Source organism: Poeciliopsis prolifica, unplaced genomic scaffold (genome assembly GCF_027474105.1).
Source record: "Poeciliopsis prolifica strain line A6 unplaced genomic scaffold, Auburn_PproV2 SCAFFOLD040, whole genome shotgun sequence".
Lineage (NCBI taxonomy): Eukaryota > Metazoa > Chordata > Actinopteri > Cyprinodontiformes > Poeciliidae > Poeciliopsis > Poeciliopsis prolifica.
This window is the reverse complement of record NW_026562415.1, coordinates 4,142,136-4,164,449: the sequence shown is the minus strand read 5'-3', so window position 1 is coordinate 4,164,449 and position 22,314 is coordinate 4,142,136. Positions and strand designations below refer to the sequence as shown.

At 39.1% G+C, this 22,314-nt stretch overlaps 1 protein-coding gene across 4 annotated transcripts in view; it reads left to right on the top strand.

The window, feature by feature from the left end:
• Nucleotides 1-991: 991 nt before the first annotated feature.
• Nucleotides 992-22,314, top strand: part of znf800b (zinc finger protein 800b) — a 31,021-nt gene continuing 9,698 nt past the window's right edge. The window contains exons 1-5 of one of the 4 annotated variants that reach the window (XM_055054795.1): nt 992-1,231; nt 11,139-11,210; nt 16,498-16,600; nt 17,537-17,864; nt 20,126-20,221. In XM_055054795.1, coding sequence (XP_054910770.1) covers nt 16,544-16,600; nt 17,537-17,864; nt 20,126-20,221 — 481 coding nt within the window. In that variant the 5' untranslated portion in view covers nt 992-1,231; nt 11,139-11,210; nt 16,498-16,543. Of the gene's footprint in view, nt 1,232-3,768; nt 3,897-5,387; nt 5,600-11,138; nt 11,211-16,497; nt 16,601-17,536; nt 17,865-20,125; nt 20,222-22,314 lie in introns of those variants that run through there. The other 3 variants (XM_055054794.1, XM_055054793.1, XM_055054796.1) reach the window with 3 other exon arrangements.

Below are 22,314 nucleotides of genomic sequence, written 5' to 3'. Positions count from 1 at the left end.
AACTAACATCTCACTCTGCACTCAGATGCTTAAATTATTTGATGTTTTTTTTTTTTTTTTTATCAAATGAAAGTTTCACAATGTGCCCTGACTGTATCACCGGGGATAACAACTTTACAGTATAACTTGAACCTCCAGTAAGCTGCTCTTGAAGGTGTGGTACACCCAGTTGTACATTCATAAGCTTTGTACTCGTGTATTTATCAAGTGGGACAAAGAAGTAAACGTAAAACCGTAATTTGCAAACGACCATTTGCAGGCAATGGTTAAGCAAAAAATAAACTCAAAAAAACAAGATGTGACCCAGAGGTCAATTTCTCTTAAGTCTCTGTAAAAAAAATGGCAAAAATAGAGAAAATATTGTTCAAGTGAGGCAGGTTTGTTTTGATCACCAAAATCAAATGATTCCATCCAGAGTAACAACTGAAAAATCTAAAACTGAAACTTTGCTGATCGAGCCAGAAATGAGAAACCAAGATTTAAAGCTTCTTTGTTAAATCCAGAATCAACAATGGTTCGTTAAATTTTTTCAGAGAGTTGATTTAGACTTTAGTCGTTGCACCCAACCTTTGTTATAACCGCAATCAGGAATTACTCAGACAGAGCCTGTCTGGCAATATGAAGTAGACCAAAATATCCCAAAAAGCAATTTATCATACACAAATTGAACGAAAGGAATACAAATCCTGTCTCAAATTTGTCAAAAAAAAAAAAACTTTAACTACAGCAACTTCTCAGGATTTCCACTGAAACTTTTTCATAAAAGAAAAACTCCTGTCATCCATTAGCTACAGCATAACATCCAATATTAGTGGACAAGCCGTCCAGTAATAATAAAGTCATTGTAAAAGTCTTTGGGTTAATTCCAATTCAACTGAAATTCAAAAACAAGATCAAATACGTCAGCGCACTATGCTGGAAACTCCACTTCAATCAAAACATGTACTGTCGCTTTAAATCGCAGTTTTTCCATGAGCATCCGATGCTACAGCTGCAGCTAATCATCTCAGGTTCCTCTCTCTCGTTAGCTGGGAGCTAGCTATGATTTGCCAAACAGGGACGACTGATAATGGCTCCTTTCTGGTTCACAGACTAAATAGCTTGTTAATAAATGATCTGCTTTTATTTTATTTATTAGCTTTTAATGTAAATTTCACAGTTCCCTGTTGGAAGGCCTATGTTCTTGTCACCATAGCAACGAGTGAAATCTTTATTGCTGTCCACAAATAAGGTAGGAATGTGTTGCGCTTACATAGTCAGTTTTCTCACAGTCGTGTTGCCTGTTTTTGTAAAATGCGGGCAGGTAATATGATTTTATCTAAATAATATGGAAATTGGAGTATTAAGAAAAAAGAAAAAAACCAACAGAAACGAACAAAAAAAGGTCATGCTAGCCGAACTGTATTAACTGTTACTAGGTCGTAGGAGCTAAGCTAACTAGCTAGGAGACATCAAATTATATTCAAGTTTAAAATATCATATTTAATTATGCAAAAACACAAAAACCTATATGATTTTTTTAAATTATTTTTTTTTGTATATTTATGCTAAGCAATGCTATTGTAAGAAAGGGGGCGGGATATATTTAGGTAGCACAACTTTTTGTTGTCAATAGACTGACCTAGCTATAAATTAAAGCAGAGCTAATTCTAATGGATTTGAGTTTTGATCATTTCTGCAAACTCCAGAGCCAGTTTATGTTGGTCATGATGTTTAGTTTTGCATATAGAACCATCATTTTGTGTTGGTATAGTACTTCGTTGATATTTACTGTGCTTGCATCAAAATATTACGAGATCCAGTTATTTTTGAACTATTTAGCAGTGCTTTTTCAGTAGTGGGTCTTCACAGTGGGGCACTTGGTAGCACTGTTGCCTTTTAGCAAGAAGGTTCTGGATTTGAATCCCTGCCTGGGGATTTATGTTTCTCTCTGGATACTCCAGCTTGCCCCCACAGTCCAAAAACATGACTCTTAGCTCACTTGAGCACTCTAAAATGACTTCTACATATGAGTGTCGGCATGCATGCATGCATGCACGGTTGTTTTGTCCTTGTGTTTGCCTGTGATGGACCAATCTACCCAATGACCACTTGAGATAGGTTGTGTTCCCAACCCCCGTGTACCTCCAAGGACAAGCAGGTAAAGACAATGGGTGGATTTCAGTACTTTTTGAGAGAAGTGAAGCACCCTTTTTGTTGCTGGGGAAGATTTTCTGGTCAGTATTTGTGTTTTTGTGTGCAAATGTGTGCAGTTATAGAACTGGCAGCAGAATTACCATGATTAGTTTTATAAACACTTTAATTCAAAACTTTTTTTTCCCCATAAAATATTCCATTCCTACCTTTTGGGGATCGTATTAAGATATTATACAACAGTCAACAAGTGGCTTAGCAGACACATGGGTGACTTACAAAAAACCAAAACCCACATAAGTGTGTTTTTTTTTTATTTTGCGTGTGTTGTTTTCTATCCTTGTGTTGCTTTTGTATCTTGTGCAGTTTTTATATTATTGGTTGGCTCTTGGTCTTCATGGTTAATTTTCTCATTCATTGCACCTTTTTATCTTTCTGCTACGTTTGTGTTTTTAGTTGAACCTTTGTGTTCTGAACCTGACTATGGCGGCACAAAAAGCCGTTTTTGTGACCACACATGCATTGATTTACTTTTGTCTGAATGAATCCAGAAACCATCAATACCACATGAACTTTTTTCCCCATTTCAAGAAGAAAGTGTTTTGTCGTGATTACTTTTTTTTTAGAACTATACAAGGTAGCGCAACAAATTCTACAAATGCAAGAAAAGTTATGCAAAGTTTTTCATGGCGTTTGTGGGGAATTTTAAATAACTGGTCAATTGAAAGTATCTGTCCATCACCCCAAAATGTAAAGAATATGAGCTAAAGTGTGAGGCCGGGCGTGGAGAACACAAATCAGTGAAGCCGGAGAAGCTGGCAAAGAAAGAAGCTATCAGTGCAAAACAAGACAAAACAAAAAGCCAAATAGACATGCTTCCAGTTTGCAAAAATGCTACTTTTTTTTGGCATCATGTTGTGGGAAAGGGGGCTCAATACATTAATATACTAACTGAACTTTTCAGATTTGTGGCCACTGTTAATTCTCTTCTTTCTACTTTAACAAACCACTTTTTGGAATTAAATGCATGAAAATTTGAAGTTTTAAAGTGGAGAAATGTGAGTGTTTTTGTTGGGTTTGTTTGTGATTTAATCCTGTAAATATTTGCATGCTGTTCTTTTGTCTGTTTTGAGCCCTTTCAGATATTTCCTGTATTTTATGTCTATTTTAAGCAATACTTTTTGTCATAAATCCCCCCTCAAGGAATATGATTATCTCTTGTTTTGTTTTTGTTTTTTAATCCTCAATATACATCAGATAAAAACTTGATTTACTCATTTTAAAAAAATTGTATTAAGCATTTTTACTTAATCGATGAACTTATCTAAGGGCGCAAAAACTCCTGTTTTACTTTGCTCTTGCGTCGTGGACTTTCGTGGAGAGGCGTGTGTCCTCAAAAGGTTGCGCGTTTTGGGCGACAAAATCAGCCCCGCGATTGCGGAGCGGCGAAAAAACGTGCGACTCCGTCAACTTTGTCCGAGTTTAAACAGTGAAAATACTTCCTGTCTCCGAAGCGTCCGTCCGAAACAGCGGACATTTCCTGCTGAAATCGGATGCAGAGAGTGCACCTTTGCGCAGAGGCTGGTTTTATACCGAGTGGCTCCTCTGGGTGCACAAAGACAGCGGCTCGCAGAGGAACTTGTTCAGAGCGAACCGGAGACGCTGGGAGGCGAAATCCTCAACCTCCGGAGTCCGAATCGCAGCAGCCGCGCTGTTTACCTCCTGAAATCCTCTATTCTGCTCCCTCGCCTCAACGACACAAGGTAAGGAGTTGTTTTGGAAGCCTTTCGGTGGGATCGGAGCGCCGCGGAGCGGGTTAAATCCTCTTCGCTCTGGCTTCGCGAGCGTGGTTGTTTTTGCAGAAAATGGCGTCATCGCCCTCTTGTTTCTGCTTGGCCGCGGCGGGGAGAGGAGTAGTTTCGGCGACTTGTAGCGGCGCTCACACGTCGCGCACACTTCCTTAAAGGCAAAAATCGCGTACTGCGACGTCTTTTGTTCAACAATAAGGCGTTAAATTGCGAAATACTTCGCGTTTTGGCTCGGCAGAAGGACGCGCAAAGATGGAAGGGTCACCGGTCCTGTGCGCCAGGCTGCTTCTTGGAAAAGGTGGCACGAAGCCGCTAAACGCAGCGTTTTACGACGGCTCGAGACCCATCCAAATGACCGCGAATGATTTAGCTTTTTCCCTACGACGTTGATGGACATAGTTATGGCAGCCCTGCGCCGTATCTTTGTGTATAATTTACTCGGGTTAGCTCGTTTTTACGCCGCACTCCCCTGCCATGCTGCAATCGTTCCGAGGGGCCTCTCTCTCACACGGCTTGAAAAGGTGCATTATACCCTTGGCTTTTCCCTCTGATCAAATGAAGCTGCTCCTTTGTTGCTGGAAATAGCGGCTACAATATAAGCGTGTAAAAGGAGATTTTCGAGAGGGGGGAGGGAGGCTTTGGACGAGAGGGGGGGCCGATGCAAATCGTGCCATGAGAAACGGCGACCTGCCCCTGCGCTCTGGTTTTGCAGCTGAACCAGACGAGGACGTGCTGAATGAGGTGGAAATAAAAAAAGTCCCCTGGATGAATCGCAGACTTTTCCTCTCAACTACATGGGGAAGTCCGGGCGCTGCGCAATGATTGTGTTGCCGCTTTGCGCAGAGAAACGGTGGCAGCTGCTGTAACCGCCGCCGAGCGTTTCACCGCGATATCTTTTTTTTTTCTTTTTTTTTTTCTTTTTTGTCCTTGTTCGCCAGCCTTTTGTAAATAGTTGAGGACTCTCGGATAAAAGAGCACAATAGTATTCAAGCGGGCCCTTTATGGCCTGTGAATGTGGTCCTAAGTCCCCACTCCGACAGCTACGTGTATGCGTCCTCGCTCTGGCCACCACACATCCAGCACAGCGAGGCCACTGGCTCTCTCGTCTGTATCCGCTCTGCTTGGTTCCTCCTGTGCCACAGAAGTCGATGTCTGGTCGTGCGCTCAGCGCTGCAGCGCAGGTCAGCACAAAATCGAAGCCATCCACGGAACATCCTCTTCGTAATCGCACCGTGCCCGTATTTTTTTGTTAAGTTTTCAGAGTTATGCAACAGAATTGCCGCCTCACTAACCTGAAACCCATCACCGAGGGTGGATGTGTTCGTGTGAACTATCAGGGAGATCGGAAAGGACCTCGCCGCGATCGCGTTGAATTAAAAAAGATCTGTCATTTGCAAATCACCCAGTGCCATTTGCGTCACAGCCCGCGGCCTCGCACGCCCATGGGGGGCGATGGAGTTGCAAATGGAGACTGTATGTGTGTGCTGACGCTGCCCCAGCTGAAAGGGGAACCAATAGACACGGACTCGGGCGGCAACGATCGCCAGCGCGCCGCCACTCTCGGGCTGTGCACCGACTCGGGATTCCGTATCAACGCGGAAGATCGCGCAGTTTTATTCTGGGTTTCGTCGGGCTTTCCATGGCTTTGGCCGCGATGCGTAAGTGGATCTTACACACACACACACGGCTTAAAGCCGGAGGCCAGCCGGAGAGGAGTAGCCTATATGCGTGTCCTGTTCTCTTCCCTCATGGTGCTCGCTGCATGTGGCCTCTGAGAACTCGCTCTTTTGCTGGATAACTGTCTTTCCGCTGGATCGTGATGATGTGGCCGTAAAACCTTTATTACCAGCGCAAAGATCGCTCGGATATTTTACGACTCGAGCGCTGGTTCGGTCACTTTTTCTCTGTTTTTGTCAGATTCGCGACGCGCCACAAGTTTTTGCTTTGGAAATGAACGGGGCGTATTTTATCCAGGAAGGTTGCATTTGTTGTCGATGCGCTTTTGGGCACTGCGCATGGTTTCATCCACCGGACCTAAAGAAGGCGGAAAATCACCAAATTCTCTAATACAAGTTAATTAAGTGTGGATAAACTTAAGTTACAATTTTCAGTAAGAATGTTTATAAATAGCCATAATACGCTCCTATGTATGTATGTATGTATGTATGTATGTATGTATGTATGTATGTATGTATGTATGTATGTATGTATGTATGTATGTATGTATGTGTGTGTGTGTGTGTGTATGTATGTATGTATGTATGTATGTATGTGTGTGTTTTAAATTAGGTTGAACTTATGATTTGAAGAAAAACATTGCATCATGTGCTACATTTAACTTTTCTTTCCCATTTTGTCGCATTACAGCCCCAATGTATTTTATTGCATTTTCAACTGAAAGACCCACAAAATAGAACTAATTATGCATGATCTAAAAAAAAAACAAAATATGAAAAGTGTGGAATGCATCTGTAACCATATCTTATCCTGCTTCACTTAAGCAAGACGCAGTGCAACCATTTTATCCTATAGTCTCAGCATTGTTAAGTGGAGTCCACCTGGCTGCAGTTTAAATAATCTCAGTTTAAATACAGGTGTTCTGAAGATACTGGAGGACAAAAGGGATTGTGAATACCGAAACATCAAATAGCACAGTGATAAAGTTGGGGGAAGTTTAAAGCAGGGTTCGGGTGTAAAACAAAATCGCAAGCTCATGGGAAAAGACTGCCACATCTGCAAACCTACCAAAATATTTAATCTGAAATGCCAGATAATTACAGCATTGAATATGGAATAAAAACAAGTGAGTGGGGGGCGTGAAGTGTGAAGTTGAACTTTTTGACCAAGACTTTATTTAGCATAAATCAAAGACTGGATGTATACCCCTATGGTGAAACATGGTGATGGTGATATCATGCTGTGGGGATACTTTTCCTCAGCAGGGACAGGGAAGCTGTTATAAGCTGATCAGAAAACTGGGTGTGAGGTGGAGGAACGCCTTTTAGCATTACAGCAGCTGTAAACATTCAGAGCTACACTGAAATGTTTTACATCCTTGTTTTGGAAAGGTACAGACCTAAATCAGTGGCAGAACTTTAGGATGACTGTTCACAAACACACACATCTGAGTAAACTTGTGCTATTTTGCAAAGAAGAATGCCCAACAACTTTTGCCTCTGGATGTGCAAAACTGCTAGTCAGATGCTTACAGGCTTGTCACTGCTGTTGCAGAAAAACAGGCTTTTCCAAACTATTTACTCAGATAGTCTGAGAAAAGAGAGGTCACATTTTTCCAATTTTTAGTCATAAAAAATGTGAAAACCTTGTACATCATTCCCTTCACTATGATGTGCCACTGGTGCTGGTCTATTATATCAAACCCCCCAAATGTACATTGAAGATGTAAAGTGATAAAAGTAAGAAGTTCAAGGTCTGTTTCCTAGAACAAATACACAGAAGAGCCATAACTTTAATCACTGTGGAGAGAATCTACGATGAAATTTAAGAAGGATTCGGATAAGTGTTAGTGCGACTTAAGGGTCTAATACATATAAAATGCTATACATAGCATTTTATATTTCCAGTAGAATTAGGACTTTTAATTTCTTTGTCATAAGATTAACTTGACACAAAAGCAGCAGCAAGGACTTCTTGCTTTCTCTGAGTTCAAATGTTGGAGTTGTTAGTTTTTGTTTTTCAGTAGTCCACTTATGTCATTGTGTGATTCAGTCAGTTTAATGATGTATTACTGTGTTCAGTCAATGAGTCAGCCTGTCAGATCCATGAGCAAGTGTAGTCATTCAACAAATCTATTAACCTGTCAGCCCCATTACTAGTCTGCGAAGCAAACAGAAGCACATGTGGTGTGGGATCCACTCAGCCAGGCAACTAGAAAATCAGCATCTGGCTCTCAGTTAGTAGGTCAGCTAGTTGTTCAGCATGCACACTTACTAAACAGCCCGGCCCGGACTGATATGTTGCTGTTTCAATGGTGAAGGGGAACTTTGTTTTGAGCACAGCTTAACCTCTCAAGAAGACCTGCCTCTTTTCCTTCCTAGTGATAGATGGGCCTCTAACTTCTTAGAACTTCTTTTCAAGTCTGCTGTCACAATAACGTTAGCTCAAGATGGAGTTGCTTTAGGTAATATGAATTATTACTTTCCTCCTTAGGTTTCACAAAATATAGTGCCCATGTTTAAAATTTAGGCGTGATTTTCAGAGCTGTGAATCTACACCTGGCCTGAAAATGCCCATTATGCACATCCCATGGCTATATTTATTTAAATCTGTGTCTGCTCCCTTTATACACACTCTGCTGCTGCATCTCGATATGCTGCTCTAATATGCTTGGTCTGTGCATAATTTAAAGTAGCACTGGACAATGAACTCCATTTGAAAAGTCTCACTATATATTTAAGTATAGATTTGTTGCTGTGTTTGGTTCCCACTGTTATGTCTGTGTTCCTTGTCTTAAAATTTTAAAAAAAGAGCTGACTTTGGGTTTTCTTTTGACACTATCTTTTTCAGTCCGGTGACCTTTGAACAGATAAAAATGGAAAGGTAAAGAAATTTAATGATAAAATGACAAATAATACTCATTTGAGTTGTTGTACACCTTTCAGGATGGACTTCAGACATTGATAATAAGGTGCTAGGTGCCTCCTGCTCCAGCACAATTAGTACATTTTATTTTATGGCATGGGGCTATAACCAACACATGTTCAGTCAGTGTTATGTTCATTTGTTTTAGCACTGATTAAATTTATTCTTCATACTGTGGTGCTCATAGTATTGAAACTGCCAACACATAATTGACACATAGCAAGTTGTTTCTTGACTACAAGAACACATTTCTTCTTGACAGAATTTGAGGGGTTCATTTCAACTGGTTGGTCATTGTACAGATTCTTTTTTTCTATAAGACAAATAAAAACAATCACAGTTTTGACTCATGTTTAAACTAATAGTGAAATGTCAGTTTGAGAATTAAGTTTTTAAGTTTTTGGGTATAACCCAGATCCAGGCTTTGCATTACCTTAATTTTGGCCTTATCCATTTACAAACAGTTTTGAATCACATTCAGTCTCCTGTTGTGAGTCAATATGAGAGTTTCGAACTAAAAATATTGTAACAATTTTTTAAGCATGGTGGTGGCTGCATTATGGTGAGGATCTGTTTTGTGTGCAGGTAACAACAATAACAGGCAGGGCAACTTAAGTTCCTGAAATCACAAGTTAAACAGAGCTGATACTTTCTTACAATTTTGTTTTCCAGACTTTGACAATGATCCCGGACACAAAAAAATCTGCTTCTGGAAATGATCAAGACAAACATTAAGATTTTGTAATGGTTTCAATGCAATCTATGGATTACACTCTAAATTTGACCAAAGAAGACTCATGAACTGCTTATTCCAATGTAATGTCAGGACATTGCTGTTTGTTTCAGAAAGTTCTCGATCAGGGTACAATTTGCTATACTGATATTTAATTAGTTTTTTGGGTTTATTTACTGTATGAATAGCATGAGTAGATTAAAACAAATACACAATAACTTCAAACAATTCAGTAAAGATGTTAAAACCATATGCGTCTAAAAATAAAAATTATGGCCATGATTCGTACATGTGGCATCTGACCGGAACTGTGTTATTTACATTTTGCGTCAACACTTTAACATCAGTGTGTTTCAGTTCAGGAAGTCACCTTTCACTTCAAACCAACATACAGAGGATGTGTGACGTGTTGCAACTTGGTGAGCATTTTGGTGACTGCTTGTGGATTGGACATGAGGATATGTAGAATTTATTCAACGCACACACTGTAAAATCGACAGTGTAGAATGAGTTGTTTACATAACCTTGCTCAAAGTGCCTATATTTATATAAGCTCCATTTGCACTTGTAGCGTACATTGGCACTGGTGATGTAAACCCGCCATCACATCACACGAACAATGCCCAAACTGCCGGATTCAGTGACTGAATGTCGAGCGTTTGTAATTTCAAGCAATATGGATGTGTACCAGTTGGCCACGGTGCTGTCTGTACTGTCCTGTGGCCAGCTGGTATCAATGGTGTGTCTGCCAGCTGTCAGCATCATGTCACAGCGTATCTTCCTGTCAGACTGCCTCTGCTCAGCCGCAGGAAATACATATCAGAGGACACTGATTGCTGCCACACATCTCTTGGCTGTAGAACCAAACACACAATTCATCTGTTATTGATAAACTTGATATGCTGAGGTAAACATAAGCACATAGGCCAAATAAAATGTTTTTTTTGGGTGAGTTATATTTTGCATTGCAAAGAACTTTTCTATTTTTTTCTGTTTACATTGGATAATTTCTTCGGTTGGCTCTCAACATACAACAGATGATTTACCTTTTAGAATAACAGTTGCTTAAAACTGGTCAACACACCAATACATTATTTTCTGGCTGACGCAAACAAAAAACCCAGGAGATGGAAGCTGATATTAGGTGTATTTGTGAAATGTTGGGCGCTGGTGGAGTAGATTGTTTTGTGGTTTAAATTTAGCTTTAAATGGATCATAACCGTGGGGTAATACATTCAATGAGATGACTGTAGGCACAGAGTCTTAATGTTGTTTTGCCTGGAGCTGGATACATTGTTGGTTGGTGTATGGGAAATGTGAAGATAGCCATTTAACTTGCAGTACCTTGCAAAAAGTATTAACTTTATCACATTTTGTTGACCAGCTCGCTATAGAGCATCATTACAAGCTGGAAGGAAAATGATACATGTTTTTTTCTAAATTTATTACAACAAAGTACAACAGAAGTTTGTGTGTATTAAATAGAAATACATTTTACTTCTCCTGCAACTTCAAGTCCTTTATAGAGTAGGACATTTTTGCAATTTTTTTCTAAATGCCTCAAGATCGGTCAGATAGGATGGTTAGCTTTTGTTATCAAAACGTGCCACAAAGTTTCATGAATATGCTTTTTAAGAACATGAAAGTTTTTTTGGGGGAGACGGTTAAGTGGTTATGTCATCGTTGACGCTGAATTTAAAGTCATTTTCTCTCTGAGCAGTTAGCATTAGCCGCAGTGTTAAATCTGTGTTTTTCTCAGATTATCCAGTGTTTTGCTCCATCCGTCTTCCTATCAACTGTTGCTGTAGCTCAGTGGACGTAGTAACTGTCTTACAATTGCAAATTTGTGGATTCTATTCCAGATTCCTCTCCCTGGTCACATGGGCAATTCACTAACACGTGAATGAATGTCAGCTTTTTGAAGACACTCAAAAGTACGTAATGCTTTTATCATGACTAGAAAAGCATAGTGTCCTGTCAATTCATTTATTATAACGTTGGAGTCAGTGTTAACTGCCTAAGAAATGCATTCTCAGAGGATGATGCTACCACCATGACTCACAGTGGTGTGTTCAGGGTACATTAGTTTTCCTCAGAACTACTTTAGCATACAGGGAAAAAGTGAAAATTTGGTCTAAATTTGACCAGAGCTCTCTCCACTACATGTCTCCAATATGGGTCATAGCAAAGACTACAAAGACGTTTTTGATTTTCTCTTGCTTTTCTTCCATGAAGTTTAGATTAGTGGTTTCCACTAGTAGTTGTTTCCTGATGAACAATTCTCGCACCTGAGGCATTGTCCTAAGACTTACTTATTTTGTCTTTTATAAAGCTATTTTAAAACTTTAGATGTTTTCCTTCCACTTCACAGTAGTACTGATTTGTGATAAGGTGTAACATAACCAAAGACGAAAAAAGAAAGGGGTGTGAATACATTTGCGTGGCACTGCAGTAAAGGAGGCTTGTGAGTCTAAGAAGCTCAATGATCTCGAGATTCCTTAAGTGTGATTTATCTGGCATTCCAGCCACGTCTCACTTCAAGTTTCATCTTTTTCTGCCACATTAGCCATTGTTCCAGTGCTTTCCTGATCAGCAGCTCATGAGTCTCTTCAGAGAAATCAGTGAAGAAATGTTTCATTCAAACCTGCTGTTTTATTCACCTAATCATGTACACTTTGATTTTTGTGCAAAAGAACATTTTCTCCTTCAGTGATTATGTGAGCAGGTCCATTACAGTTCATTGTACCCTCCTGTCTTCCACTGGGAGGTCAAGCTTATTGATATGACATTTTTAAGTATTTCTAATTACATTTAAGAGAGCATCAAGGTAAAAACAAAGTATGGATGCAGAGTTTGGGTCAAAGAGCAAACTCTTGGCATTCCCAATTCATAAGTTTTAGCCCAGGACACTTTCTCTCTTATTGCCTGAGTTATAACCAGACTCTGTACTTTATAACCAAGGCTGTCTGTTGCCATGGAAATGGGAGAGTCCCTTGCGTTATGTGTGTTAGTGTATTATTGGTGAAGGTCTGGCTAAATCCAATTGCTTCTAATCTTTGTAGTACATCTAAGCCCTTAAATAAGTCATTTCTGGCTGTGTTGTACGCTTTGAGATGGTTGACTCTGGAGGGTTTCATTTCCAGCAGCTTGTCAGATTTTTTCATTTTTTTTTTCTTTTTAATGAAATACCTCTCAGCAAAGTAATTAGCTCCTGGTGGTCTTTGTTTGGCATTTGCAACCTTCTGGATACCGCTGTACATTTAAATCAGACTGAGGATCCCAAGATAAATCAGTTTGTTTATTACCGTTTGCTGATGCTGTGAACGCAGGTAGTACGGCAAGTTCTGAGTCACTTGAGAAACTCGGCTTTACTGAGACGTTCCCCAATGCACAGAGATTTTCATTAGGCTAAACTCACTCATCTGTAGGCATTTCCTAAAGCAACTTATTCTTGATCAAAAGTGAAGCAGGGGATTACAGCATCCATCAGGTGAACGCTAAAATCTTCTGTCTGTCATCAGGAGGCATAGTATTAACATGTATTAGTACTTATTGAGCAACAATCAAGCTCTATAAATACATTAAAATCTATCTTTTGTTAAAATGTCCTCTCAATTTATTTAGATTTCCCCCCCAAGCTTTTAAGTGGCAAAACTATTAACTGACATATTGTGGTAGACTGGTTTTCTTTTCTTTTTTTTCTAAACATCTGCCAGCCTGACATAAACACTCTTGGACCTGTCATAAGGGCCACATGGGCACATTCCCAGGGGACATTCACTAGACATGACCCAGCATAAGATTTTCATATTCTGACTTTTTCTTTTTTTTTTTTTTTTTTCCCTATAGGGAAGAAAAAGGCCAGTATTTTCGAAATAGTGGTGCTTCAATAAGAGTGAGCTCTGAATTTCCAAAACTTGATCTTTTCAAAGAGCCAAAATTGTCTTTGTTCAACTGAGCAACATGTGAAGCAAGATCAACTTTTTAACTGCTTGAGAATCAGCTTTATTGTACCAATATAAAGTTGTTAGAAAGGTTGAAAGAGGAGTAGGAGGGGTAGATCGCTTCTTTCCGAGATGATGGTGATAAACTTGGTGTATAACAGGCGACTACTGTGGTGTGTAGGGTAGTTGTCTCGTATGCATGTGGCTCCAATGTGAAGTGCTTTGAGTGGTCATTGTGACTAGGAAACCGGCATAGAAATCCAGTGCATTTGCCGTTTTCAGAGGTTGGTGAACTCGTTCGGAGCAGTCCGATCCCAAAAAGGTTTTTAGTAACAACCAGACGACTCAAATAAAAAGGGTTGTCAGGCTCAAGGATACAGAAGTTAGTTCTTCTGAAGGGAAGAACTATAAAGCTGTCTGCTCACTTTATTTACTGTGATATCTTTGCTTTGTTGCTGTTAGCCTAATAAATGCATATCAACAGTTTGATCTATCAGTTCATTACAAATGTTCTTTTTCCTCTTTAGAATCAAGCTTATTATTTTCACCCTTTATCGCCACCTAAACAGCTTTGATACGTCTTATTCATGCAGCCTTGAGAGGTTTGTTTTCAATTAATCCACTCAGTAAAAGGAAAGTACACCTCATGTGAATTCAAGCATTTTAAAGTATAAATGATGTGGCCTCTACTAGTTTTAAAAGTTATGTAAATATCACCACAAGTGTGGAAAAGCATAGATACACTGATTAGGACCTACCAATTCTGATTTTGACTGAATAATAGGAATTTTTAAGGTATCTTGAATTGAAATAAATACATTTGAACAAATTATCCCTGTTTTGATGCATCAGAGCACATTATGCCTTGATCTTGTACTCATTAAATGAAAGTATATGGAAGTTAATGCTGTTGTTTGATGTTTATTGAGCGTAGGCAAAGAAGTGAAGTTTGTTTTTTTAATATATATATTTGACCTATTAAATGACAATAAAAGAAAATGGTCCAATAAGTCAGCTACTTTCTAAAGTTGCTCTTTATGTTTTGAGAGATTTCTTCTTTGTCATTTAGAAAAAGTTATTCCGAGGTAAATTCTTGTTTTGAACAGAGTTCAGTCGAACTAACGACTTTCTTCACCTATAGCATCTTTACCATTTGTTGTTTAGCTGCTTCTCAGCTGCCACTGCGTGGTTTTATACACTTCAAAATTTATGATGTATCACACCCGCAAGCAGCAATCATCATTTGTTGTGTTTTTCAAACTGATGCTCCATTTTACCTCCAACAGACTGACGTTTTCTTGTCTGCTTTCCAGTTGCGGTTCCACTCCAGCTATTAAGTCAGAGCTCCATCATTTCAAGTAGCCTCTGGTGTTGAGTTATCGCCTCGTAGTAATCTTGTGTATCATCAGCACTGAATGCAAGGATTCAGAAGTTGCCTGCAGCCTGAACTCAAAAGAAAACAAATGTCCTCACTTTACCAAAATCCTGAAAATCTATTTTAAAAAAAATCCACTTAAGCTGCCAAGCTGCCAACTCAAGTACCTCTGCTCTGTAGATTTGATTTGATTATTTGTAAACAAAAAAGCTGTTAAATTACAGTGGATCATAGCGCTGTGACAATACCATAATTCACACAGCCGTTACTATGTAAAATATTAATTTAATTTCCTGTTGCATACTTTACTGCGGGAAGAGCTTGACCTTTGCTTTTAAATGAACAGGGAGGTCTTGCTGCTGTATATTTTGCAGATCATCCACAGTTTTCTGTGTTTTGTTCTCTAGAAACCTCTGGACATTTGGTGTTTACTCATAAACTCTTGCTGTCCATCACTCTGAGCCTGTTATTTCCTACATGGTGAGACAAAAAAGTTTTGAACCGCTGAAACATTTTACAGGCATGTTTGTCTCCCTCTGCTGGATTTTGAGGGAGACTACAAATACCATGAGTATTCTGAACTTGGGAGTCAAAGATGTGAAGCTGTTATTTAGTCCTTTTCTTACTTCACATTCTGCCGTCAAGTTTCTTTAATTTTACCTTCTAGTTTGAATGAATGTTTCTTTCGCTTTTGTCTTTTTTTTTAGCACAGATATGTGTTTTGTTAAACACATCTAAGTGTCAAAAATATATTTGTGCATTCGCCCACTGTCTGACTGCTGTATGTAAAGTTAGTGGGGGGGGGGAGAAACATGATTTACGACTTCCGAGCCACACCAATCTGCTGTTTTGTGAAGCTCTTTTTGGTTGTTTTTTATTTCGGTTTTTAGACTCCGCTTCACTCACAACATTATTAAATTGAATGCAGTTGTAGAAAAAGATTGTACTTTCAACTCCATCTGGAATTCAAATGATTTCATTATTTGTAGTCATATCTACAGTCTGATCTGTTCTCACAGAACAGGTAGCGTCACGCAGCTCAGTTTCAGATTTTATCAATCGTTCCCACTAGAGGGCAGCAAGGTAATCTTTTTTTTTCCCTTATGCTTTGATAAAAATAATTCGTTTTAAATTGGTGATTTGGTCTTACAAATACTTTGCCTTGACTATTTCATTGTGATATGCTCTTAAAAGTTTGCACTGCCGAGTCGGAGTTTAGCTGGTTGAGATTTCTTTTTATAAAGTATTCATCTCCTCAGATGTTTTACCCTTTTATTGCTTTCAAAGAGGATAAAACGGAGTGATTTTGCTCTAATATATTCTGCTTCCTGTTAAACACTGAGAACTATCTCCCTGTGGTGAGATCATGCTTGATGTCTCTCCATAGTGAATAGTTTTCTTTTAAAATGATCTTTACAGCGTTTCTACTTCCTCTAACAAAATTTTTAAGCCCCTAATTTTAAGTTTCCTGCTCACCGATCAGGGGCAGTCAAGTGCAAAAATCCTTTGATTGCTGACACCACATCTATAATTTTAAACTGCTCTGTATTCACATTTCTCACATTCTTGTCAGTCTGAGAGAGAAATGAAATATGTGGAAGATGATTTACAAAGGGAGCTCATCTTTTGGTGAAGGTTTGGTTCCACAGTAACAGTTAAACTTACTTCTTTTTAAAGAATTAATATGTATGCATTTGTGTCAATAGTTTGCCTGTGCATTGATTTTTGCTAAAGAGTCCAAATCTGATTTAAAAACAGAGATCACATGCCAGGTTCTGATGTTTTGTTATCTATTTTGGCTCAGCTTGAGTCACCAACAGCCATTTTTAACTTCAGTCACACGCCCAGCTGGAGTGGTGTCTAATTCAGTAGCTTACATGTACTGTTGTTGCATGGTTACAGGTGAGCTGGTAGTGAACGTGAGGTACACCAGGCCAGTCTTGGGAGCATGGCGAAGGCTCAGAAATCACCTGGGAGGAAGACTGCTCACTGTCTCCGCAGACAGGTACTGCAAAAAAAAAAAAAAAAAAACACAAAAAAACCACTCATGTTTACCCTCCTCCTCTTTTCCCACTTGAAAAGCTGTGATAATTGTTTTTTGGCGGGTGTTCACAGCTGACTTGGCTGAGGTTATGTGTCCTTCCACCTCTTGCAAACGCATGTGTTTGAATGCACGGAGTGACCCAGTGGCCAAGCGGTACACTGTCTTGTGCTGATGTATTGTAATGTGCCTAATGTGAACTCATTTATCCATTTCCAAGGGCAGCAGGGACGCATAGTTAGCTAGACAGACACAGACAGAGAAAATGAGAATAAATTGGTTTGTGGGAAAGAAAAAAAAAAAGATTAAGGAGTGGAAGAGGAGGAAGGTCTGGTTAACAGACACAACAGCACATTAAATCTAAAAAGCTGGAGTGGAGTCACTTATCAGCTCTATGGTGCTTGGATATTCTGAAGATAATAGTCCTTCACAAATAGTCCAGCTGTTCAGTTGACTGGATGGCCATACACATGTGTACCATCCACATCCAAGTGTTCTCTGCCCATATTTGATACCAACAATGTACATTTGTGTACCTGGTTAAGATCCCAGGAGTTTGAAAAAAATTACAAAACTGGCTTTTAGCATTTCCCAAGCTCAGAAAGCTTGGGAAATGCAAATGTATTTAGAATGATACATTTGCTATTGTTTATTCTGTTTTCTAGTGGAATAAAAAGTGAAAAGTGTAAACTTTCTAGAATTTGTAGTAGAACTGATCTAAATGAACCCAGGCACCAAAAGAGCAGTCAATCAGCCTTTTATCACTCAGCCAAGTCAGAAGCCAATTTCTGACTTCCTCACATCCTTTGAATGATAACTTTGATTATAGTGATTTCAGTTTATTTCTTTTTTTGTATCAAATTTTTTTTCCCCCTTCATTTCTGGTCTGGTTTTTCTCAGGGTGGCGGTCAGGCAGACATGGAGGAACTTAACGTGGACACTCAGCATCCACCACAAGGCCAGTCCAAGGGAGGAAATCAAATCCTTGTTCAAAATTCTTCTCCTGCTGGAAGCTTGTCGGAAAACTGCGAGCACAAGGAAGCTCCGGTGGAGGCCCAGGAAAAGAGTGACACTTCTGCCCAGCCGCAGGCCAAGTCTCTGTGGAAGCCCATTCCCCCTCTGCTGCCCGAATCCCACAGGAGCACCAGCACAGAGTCCAGGGACCAGAGCAGCCAGACCGAGGAGCAGGGTCGGCCTATCACAGCCAATAACGACGGCCATAACACAGGTGCTACATGTCTCGCCGCTTTGATTCACTCACCTCCAGGCTAAGACTGTCCGTCAACCCCCTGTGTAGCTTCACTCCCAGGGGACTGAATGTAGCCGCTTAAAATAAAGCTGAATGATTTGTTCTCACTGAGAAATTGACTGCTGCGAAGAGGAGCTGTTTTTGGCTCCGAGTGCCATGACGTGCATGAGAAGTTGGTCCGGGTTATCCAAACATTTAAGAAAGTTTTTGTTTGCAGTGGAATTCTTCCTGCCATGGTTTGGACCCTGTTGAATCAAGCTCCAGTCATATTTAGAGTTTGCACTGATGCTAGTTGTGTTTTGGTGTAAGGCTTTGAGCACTCACTGTAAACAGGACTGATCTTTGACCCCCTCCTGGGGGATATGCGAGTTTAGTGACCTGTGCTGCTGGGATTAAAGCAGTTTAGAAGTAGAGGTGAGGGGGGGATGGTGGGGAAGACAATGCTCTCTGTCACCCGTTTAGTTAAGCTAATCCTCGTCACTTTTTTTCTCTCTTTTCCCGCCATGCTCATTCATATTTCAACCTTTCCAGTTGATGCCTTAGGGGACTTGTCACTGCGCCCACAATTTTTCCTCCCCATCTTTCACTACTACCTCATCAAATCAGCTGACACGTCTGTGAAATGGATTGAGTCCATGCTGCGTTTCCACCCAGGTCTCATGAATGAACTGCGTCTAACTCTGATCAAATTGATGGCCATGAGGGCGACTGACCCAGGCTGACTCCGTTTTAACCTGCGTCACTGTAACGTTCTACAGACCAATCGGCCTATTGTTGCATATGTTTGTCTGCAGGCATTCGCATATAAAAGCCAGTGTGACAGACTTTTACATATTAACTGCATTACCATTTATCTGCTAATGAGGAACATCTCCTGGTTAAATCCATCTGATTTGATCTGCCAGTATTGAACTATGATGATAATATGAGCAGATATAAAAAAAAAACTTAAAAATCATATTTCCCAGCCTAAAGTTAATTATCAGTTATTTCTTTTGGGTGCTTTGGCGTCATCATGATGCATGTATGAGAGAACAGTTACTATAAAACAGCATTTTAATGTCATTTTGAAACAAAGGCTTTTTAAGATGTTTTAATATCTTATTAATTAGAGAGGATTGAATCACAAACATGAGTCTCACAGACAGGTTGAATGGTCAGAGGGACAAACTGGCTGAGCTTCCTATTGTCTGCCTTAAGTCTCAATTCCTCTCATTATCTTTCAGCATAGACAAACTGCTAACACTGTCTTGATTCAGTAACAACTTAGACAAGAGTGTTGTTGCAACTGTGAGACGTAAGTGCTTGGAAACGGTGTGTTCACTTATTAGAGGAAGATCAGACATTAGAGTTGCCAACCAGCCATTTGTTAGTCAGGACCGAACAACCTGAACATCCACTGATACTATTAACCAATTGGTTTCTCAGTGCAACTTTAGCAGGTTGTTGTAGTTTTTCTCCTTTATTATGTATTAAATGTTTCAAAACCTCAATAGTAAAAATTTTACTTTTATGTAAAAGTAGCATCACAACAATTAGCTTTGGTTTTCCCTCGGATTTCAACATTTGTAACAAGGCATGTCAATAAATATAAAAAACAGATTTTTTTTTAATTTGAACTATGATGATAGTTCAAATATCCTCAGGATTTCTGCAATCCTGAGGATGCAGAAATCCTCAGGATTTCTGCATACAGGTTTCTGCATTCAACCTGTCTGAATCCTGAGGATTTCTGCTTCCTACTTGACCCTTAACTTTGTTGTCATTCAGGTCACCAGTGAATGAGGGCATGTCCTTTGGGATGCATCTCTGATTTCATCAGATTAAGTGACAATAAGATGCTCTGGTCTGTGTTGAACCAAAAGGACAGATGAAGTCCTCACTGTGCGCTTCATTAGCCCAACTGAAAGCCTTTTACTTTGTGAAGATTTTCATTTTTCTCGTGCAATGCTTTTGTTCTTCTGTTGGGATGCAGATTTTACTTTTAAGAAAGATGTCCTCCTTTATTTTTGCCTCTGCCTCTCTTTCCTTTAAGGGCATGTGTGCTGGTAGTGTGATATAAGTGTGACAGAATGAATCACTGTCCTGTACAGATCTCATCCTGCACACAGTAATTTACGTCTTTCATAGCCGCTACACAGACCTCTTCTCTTGTGGCGCTATAGTTCTCTAAGATGGCCATACTCTTATACAATTAAGAGCTGACTTTGATATAATGCCGTGTCTTTCTCTCTGTCTAGGTCTGTGTGTTGAGCCTGGTGACCCCCCTCTGCTCCAACAGCCTCTGCAGACCTCCAAGTCTGGGATTCAGCAGATAATTGAATGCTTCCGATCCGGTATGCGTCTCTGTTTTCTTGTTGTTTCCTCCTCCTTTTATCTACCTCTCTGCTTCTTATCATTATTTTTAATGTGTGTGTCCTGTTTTTTTCATTGGGTTGTTCAGTGATGCGTGGTGATTAAAACCCTCATTATGAAGAGCTGGACTTAAACAAAAGGAGGACACAGTTAATGTTCTTTCTGGATTAGTTTGCATTCATTCTTTTTCAGCATTTTTTTGTTCATTTGATTAAATATTAATTCTAAAGAACTAGAAGTATATCTAAAATCTATTATTAACTGTATTTTCTTTTAGATCTTCGCTGTTCTGAAGTTTTAGCCCAATTTAATATATCTGACCTTTGTAATTCTTTAAGCAACATTACTGATTTTAGCAGATTCAGACTTTTAATTTAAACAACCAATATTTCTTTAACCTTCTACTTTATTCGTCTCATTATTTATTTTCAAAGCAGATAATTTGTCATATTTATTGTAGCAGTAATACAAAAACAAATATAAGATATATATATATGTATATGTATGTATGTATATATATATATATATATATATATATATATATATATATATATATGTGTGTGTGTATATATATATATATGTGTGTGTGTGTATATATATATATGTGTGTGTGTGTATATATATATATATATATATATATATATATATATATATATATATATATATTTTTTTTTTTTTTTTAAACAGTGCAGTCATTTTACGTGTTCTCTATAGAGAATGAACTATAACTCCCAACAGGCTGCCATTAGTTTCACACCATAACAAACACGGGGTGAAAGTTTACGTTTTAGAAAAGAACACAAGTTTGTTTTTTGCTGACGGCATCAACTCTGATGACTTCTGCTTGAGCTAAAAATCATCCGACCCCAGTCACCTGCCAATCTCAGGGTGCAGTTCTTGTTTCTACCGATTACCTGGCTGCACATCTTCAATAGTTACAATTATTATTTAACCTCATCTGTGTTGCCTCTAAACCTGCGTTATGTAGATGGTCACCTAGACCATTTTACCTCTGTCCCAAATCACATTTAACTTTAACATTTGTGATTGATAATGGAGCCTGAGGAGGTTTACACATGTGTGAGCACCAGCTAGCAGCAGAAAACTCATTTTTATCCAAATTACAGAACCATGGCTTTAAAAAGACAATAGAAACCATATAGCCAGTGTTTATCCTGTGCTGTTGAATTATCCAGACAGGCTGCTTCTTGGCAACCTCTGAAGAAGTGAAGGTCAGTTACTGGTTTAGAGAACCACTGTTTGTCCTTTAGTGTTGCTGTTTTTGATTCGACTATAATTCCTGGATTTGCCTGTGTCTGTGTTTAAAAGTACAATACAGACCAAAAGTTTGGACACACCTTTTCATTCAATGAGTTTCCTTTATTTTCATGACTATTGACATTGTAGATTCACACTGAAGGCATCAAACTATGAATTAACACACGTGGAAAAAAGTACTAAACAAAAAAAAAGTGTAAAACAACTGAAAATACGCCTTATATTGTAGTTCATTCAAACTATCAACCTTTTGCTGTGATTGCTGCTTTGCACACATTCTGCATTCTCTTGATAGTCACCTGAAATGGTTTTCACTTCACAGGTGTGCCCTATCAGGTTAATAAGTGGGCTTTCTTGCCTTATAAATAGTCCTGAAAATAAAGGAAACCCATTGAATGAGAAGGTTGTGTCCAAACTTTTGGTCTGTATTGTATAATTGCACTACCTGATGGAAATATTCTGCAGAATACAGAATTTGCACTCCTTGTACTGTAAAATGTTCTCTCTAAAACTGCTATGAGAACTCAAGTTCAATCTGACTTGATTACAGACCACTTTAATCAGAAAGCTGATGGCAATGACATAAAAAGTGGCACGGGGCTCTTTTTATGGAAATTAAACACTTTAAAACAAAAGAATCCAGGGAAAAGACAAGAAACATTCATTAGAATCCGGATGATTTGATTTCTTTTTTTTACTATAAAAAAAATTCCACAGATAGGACAAAAATACCCCTGACATTTATTACTTGACCAATTAGGTTTACCAAAGCAAACCAGTCAACAGAAGGTTTATT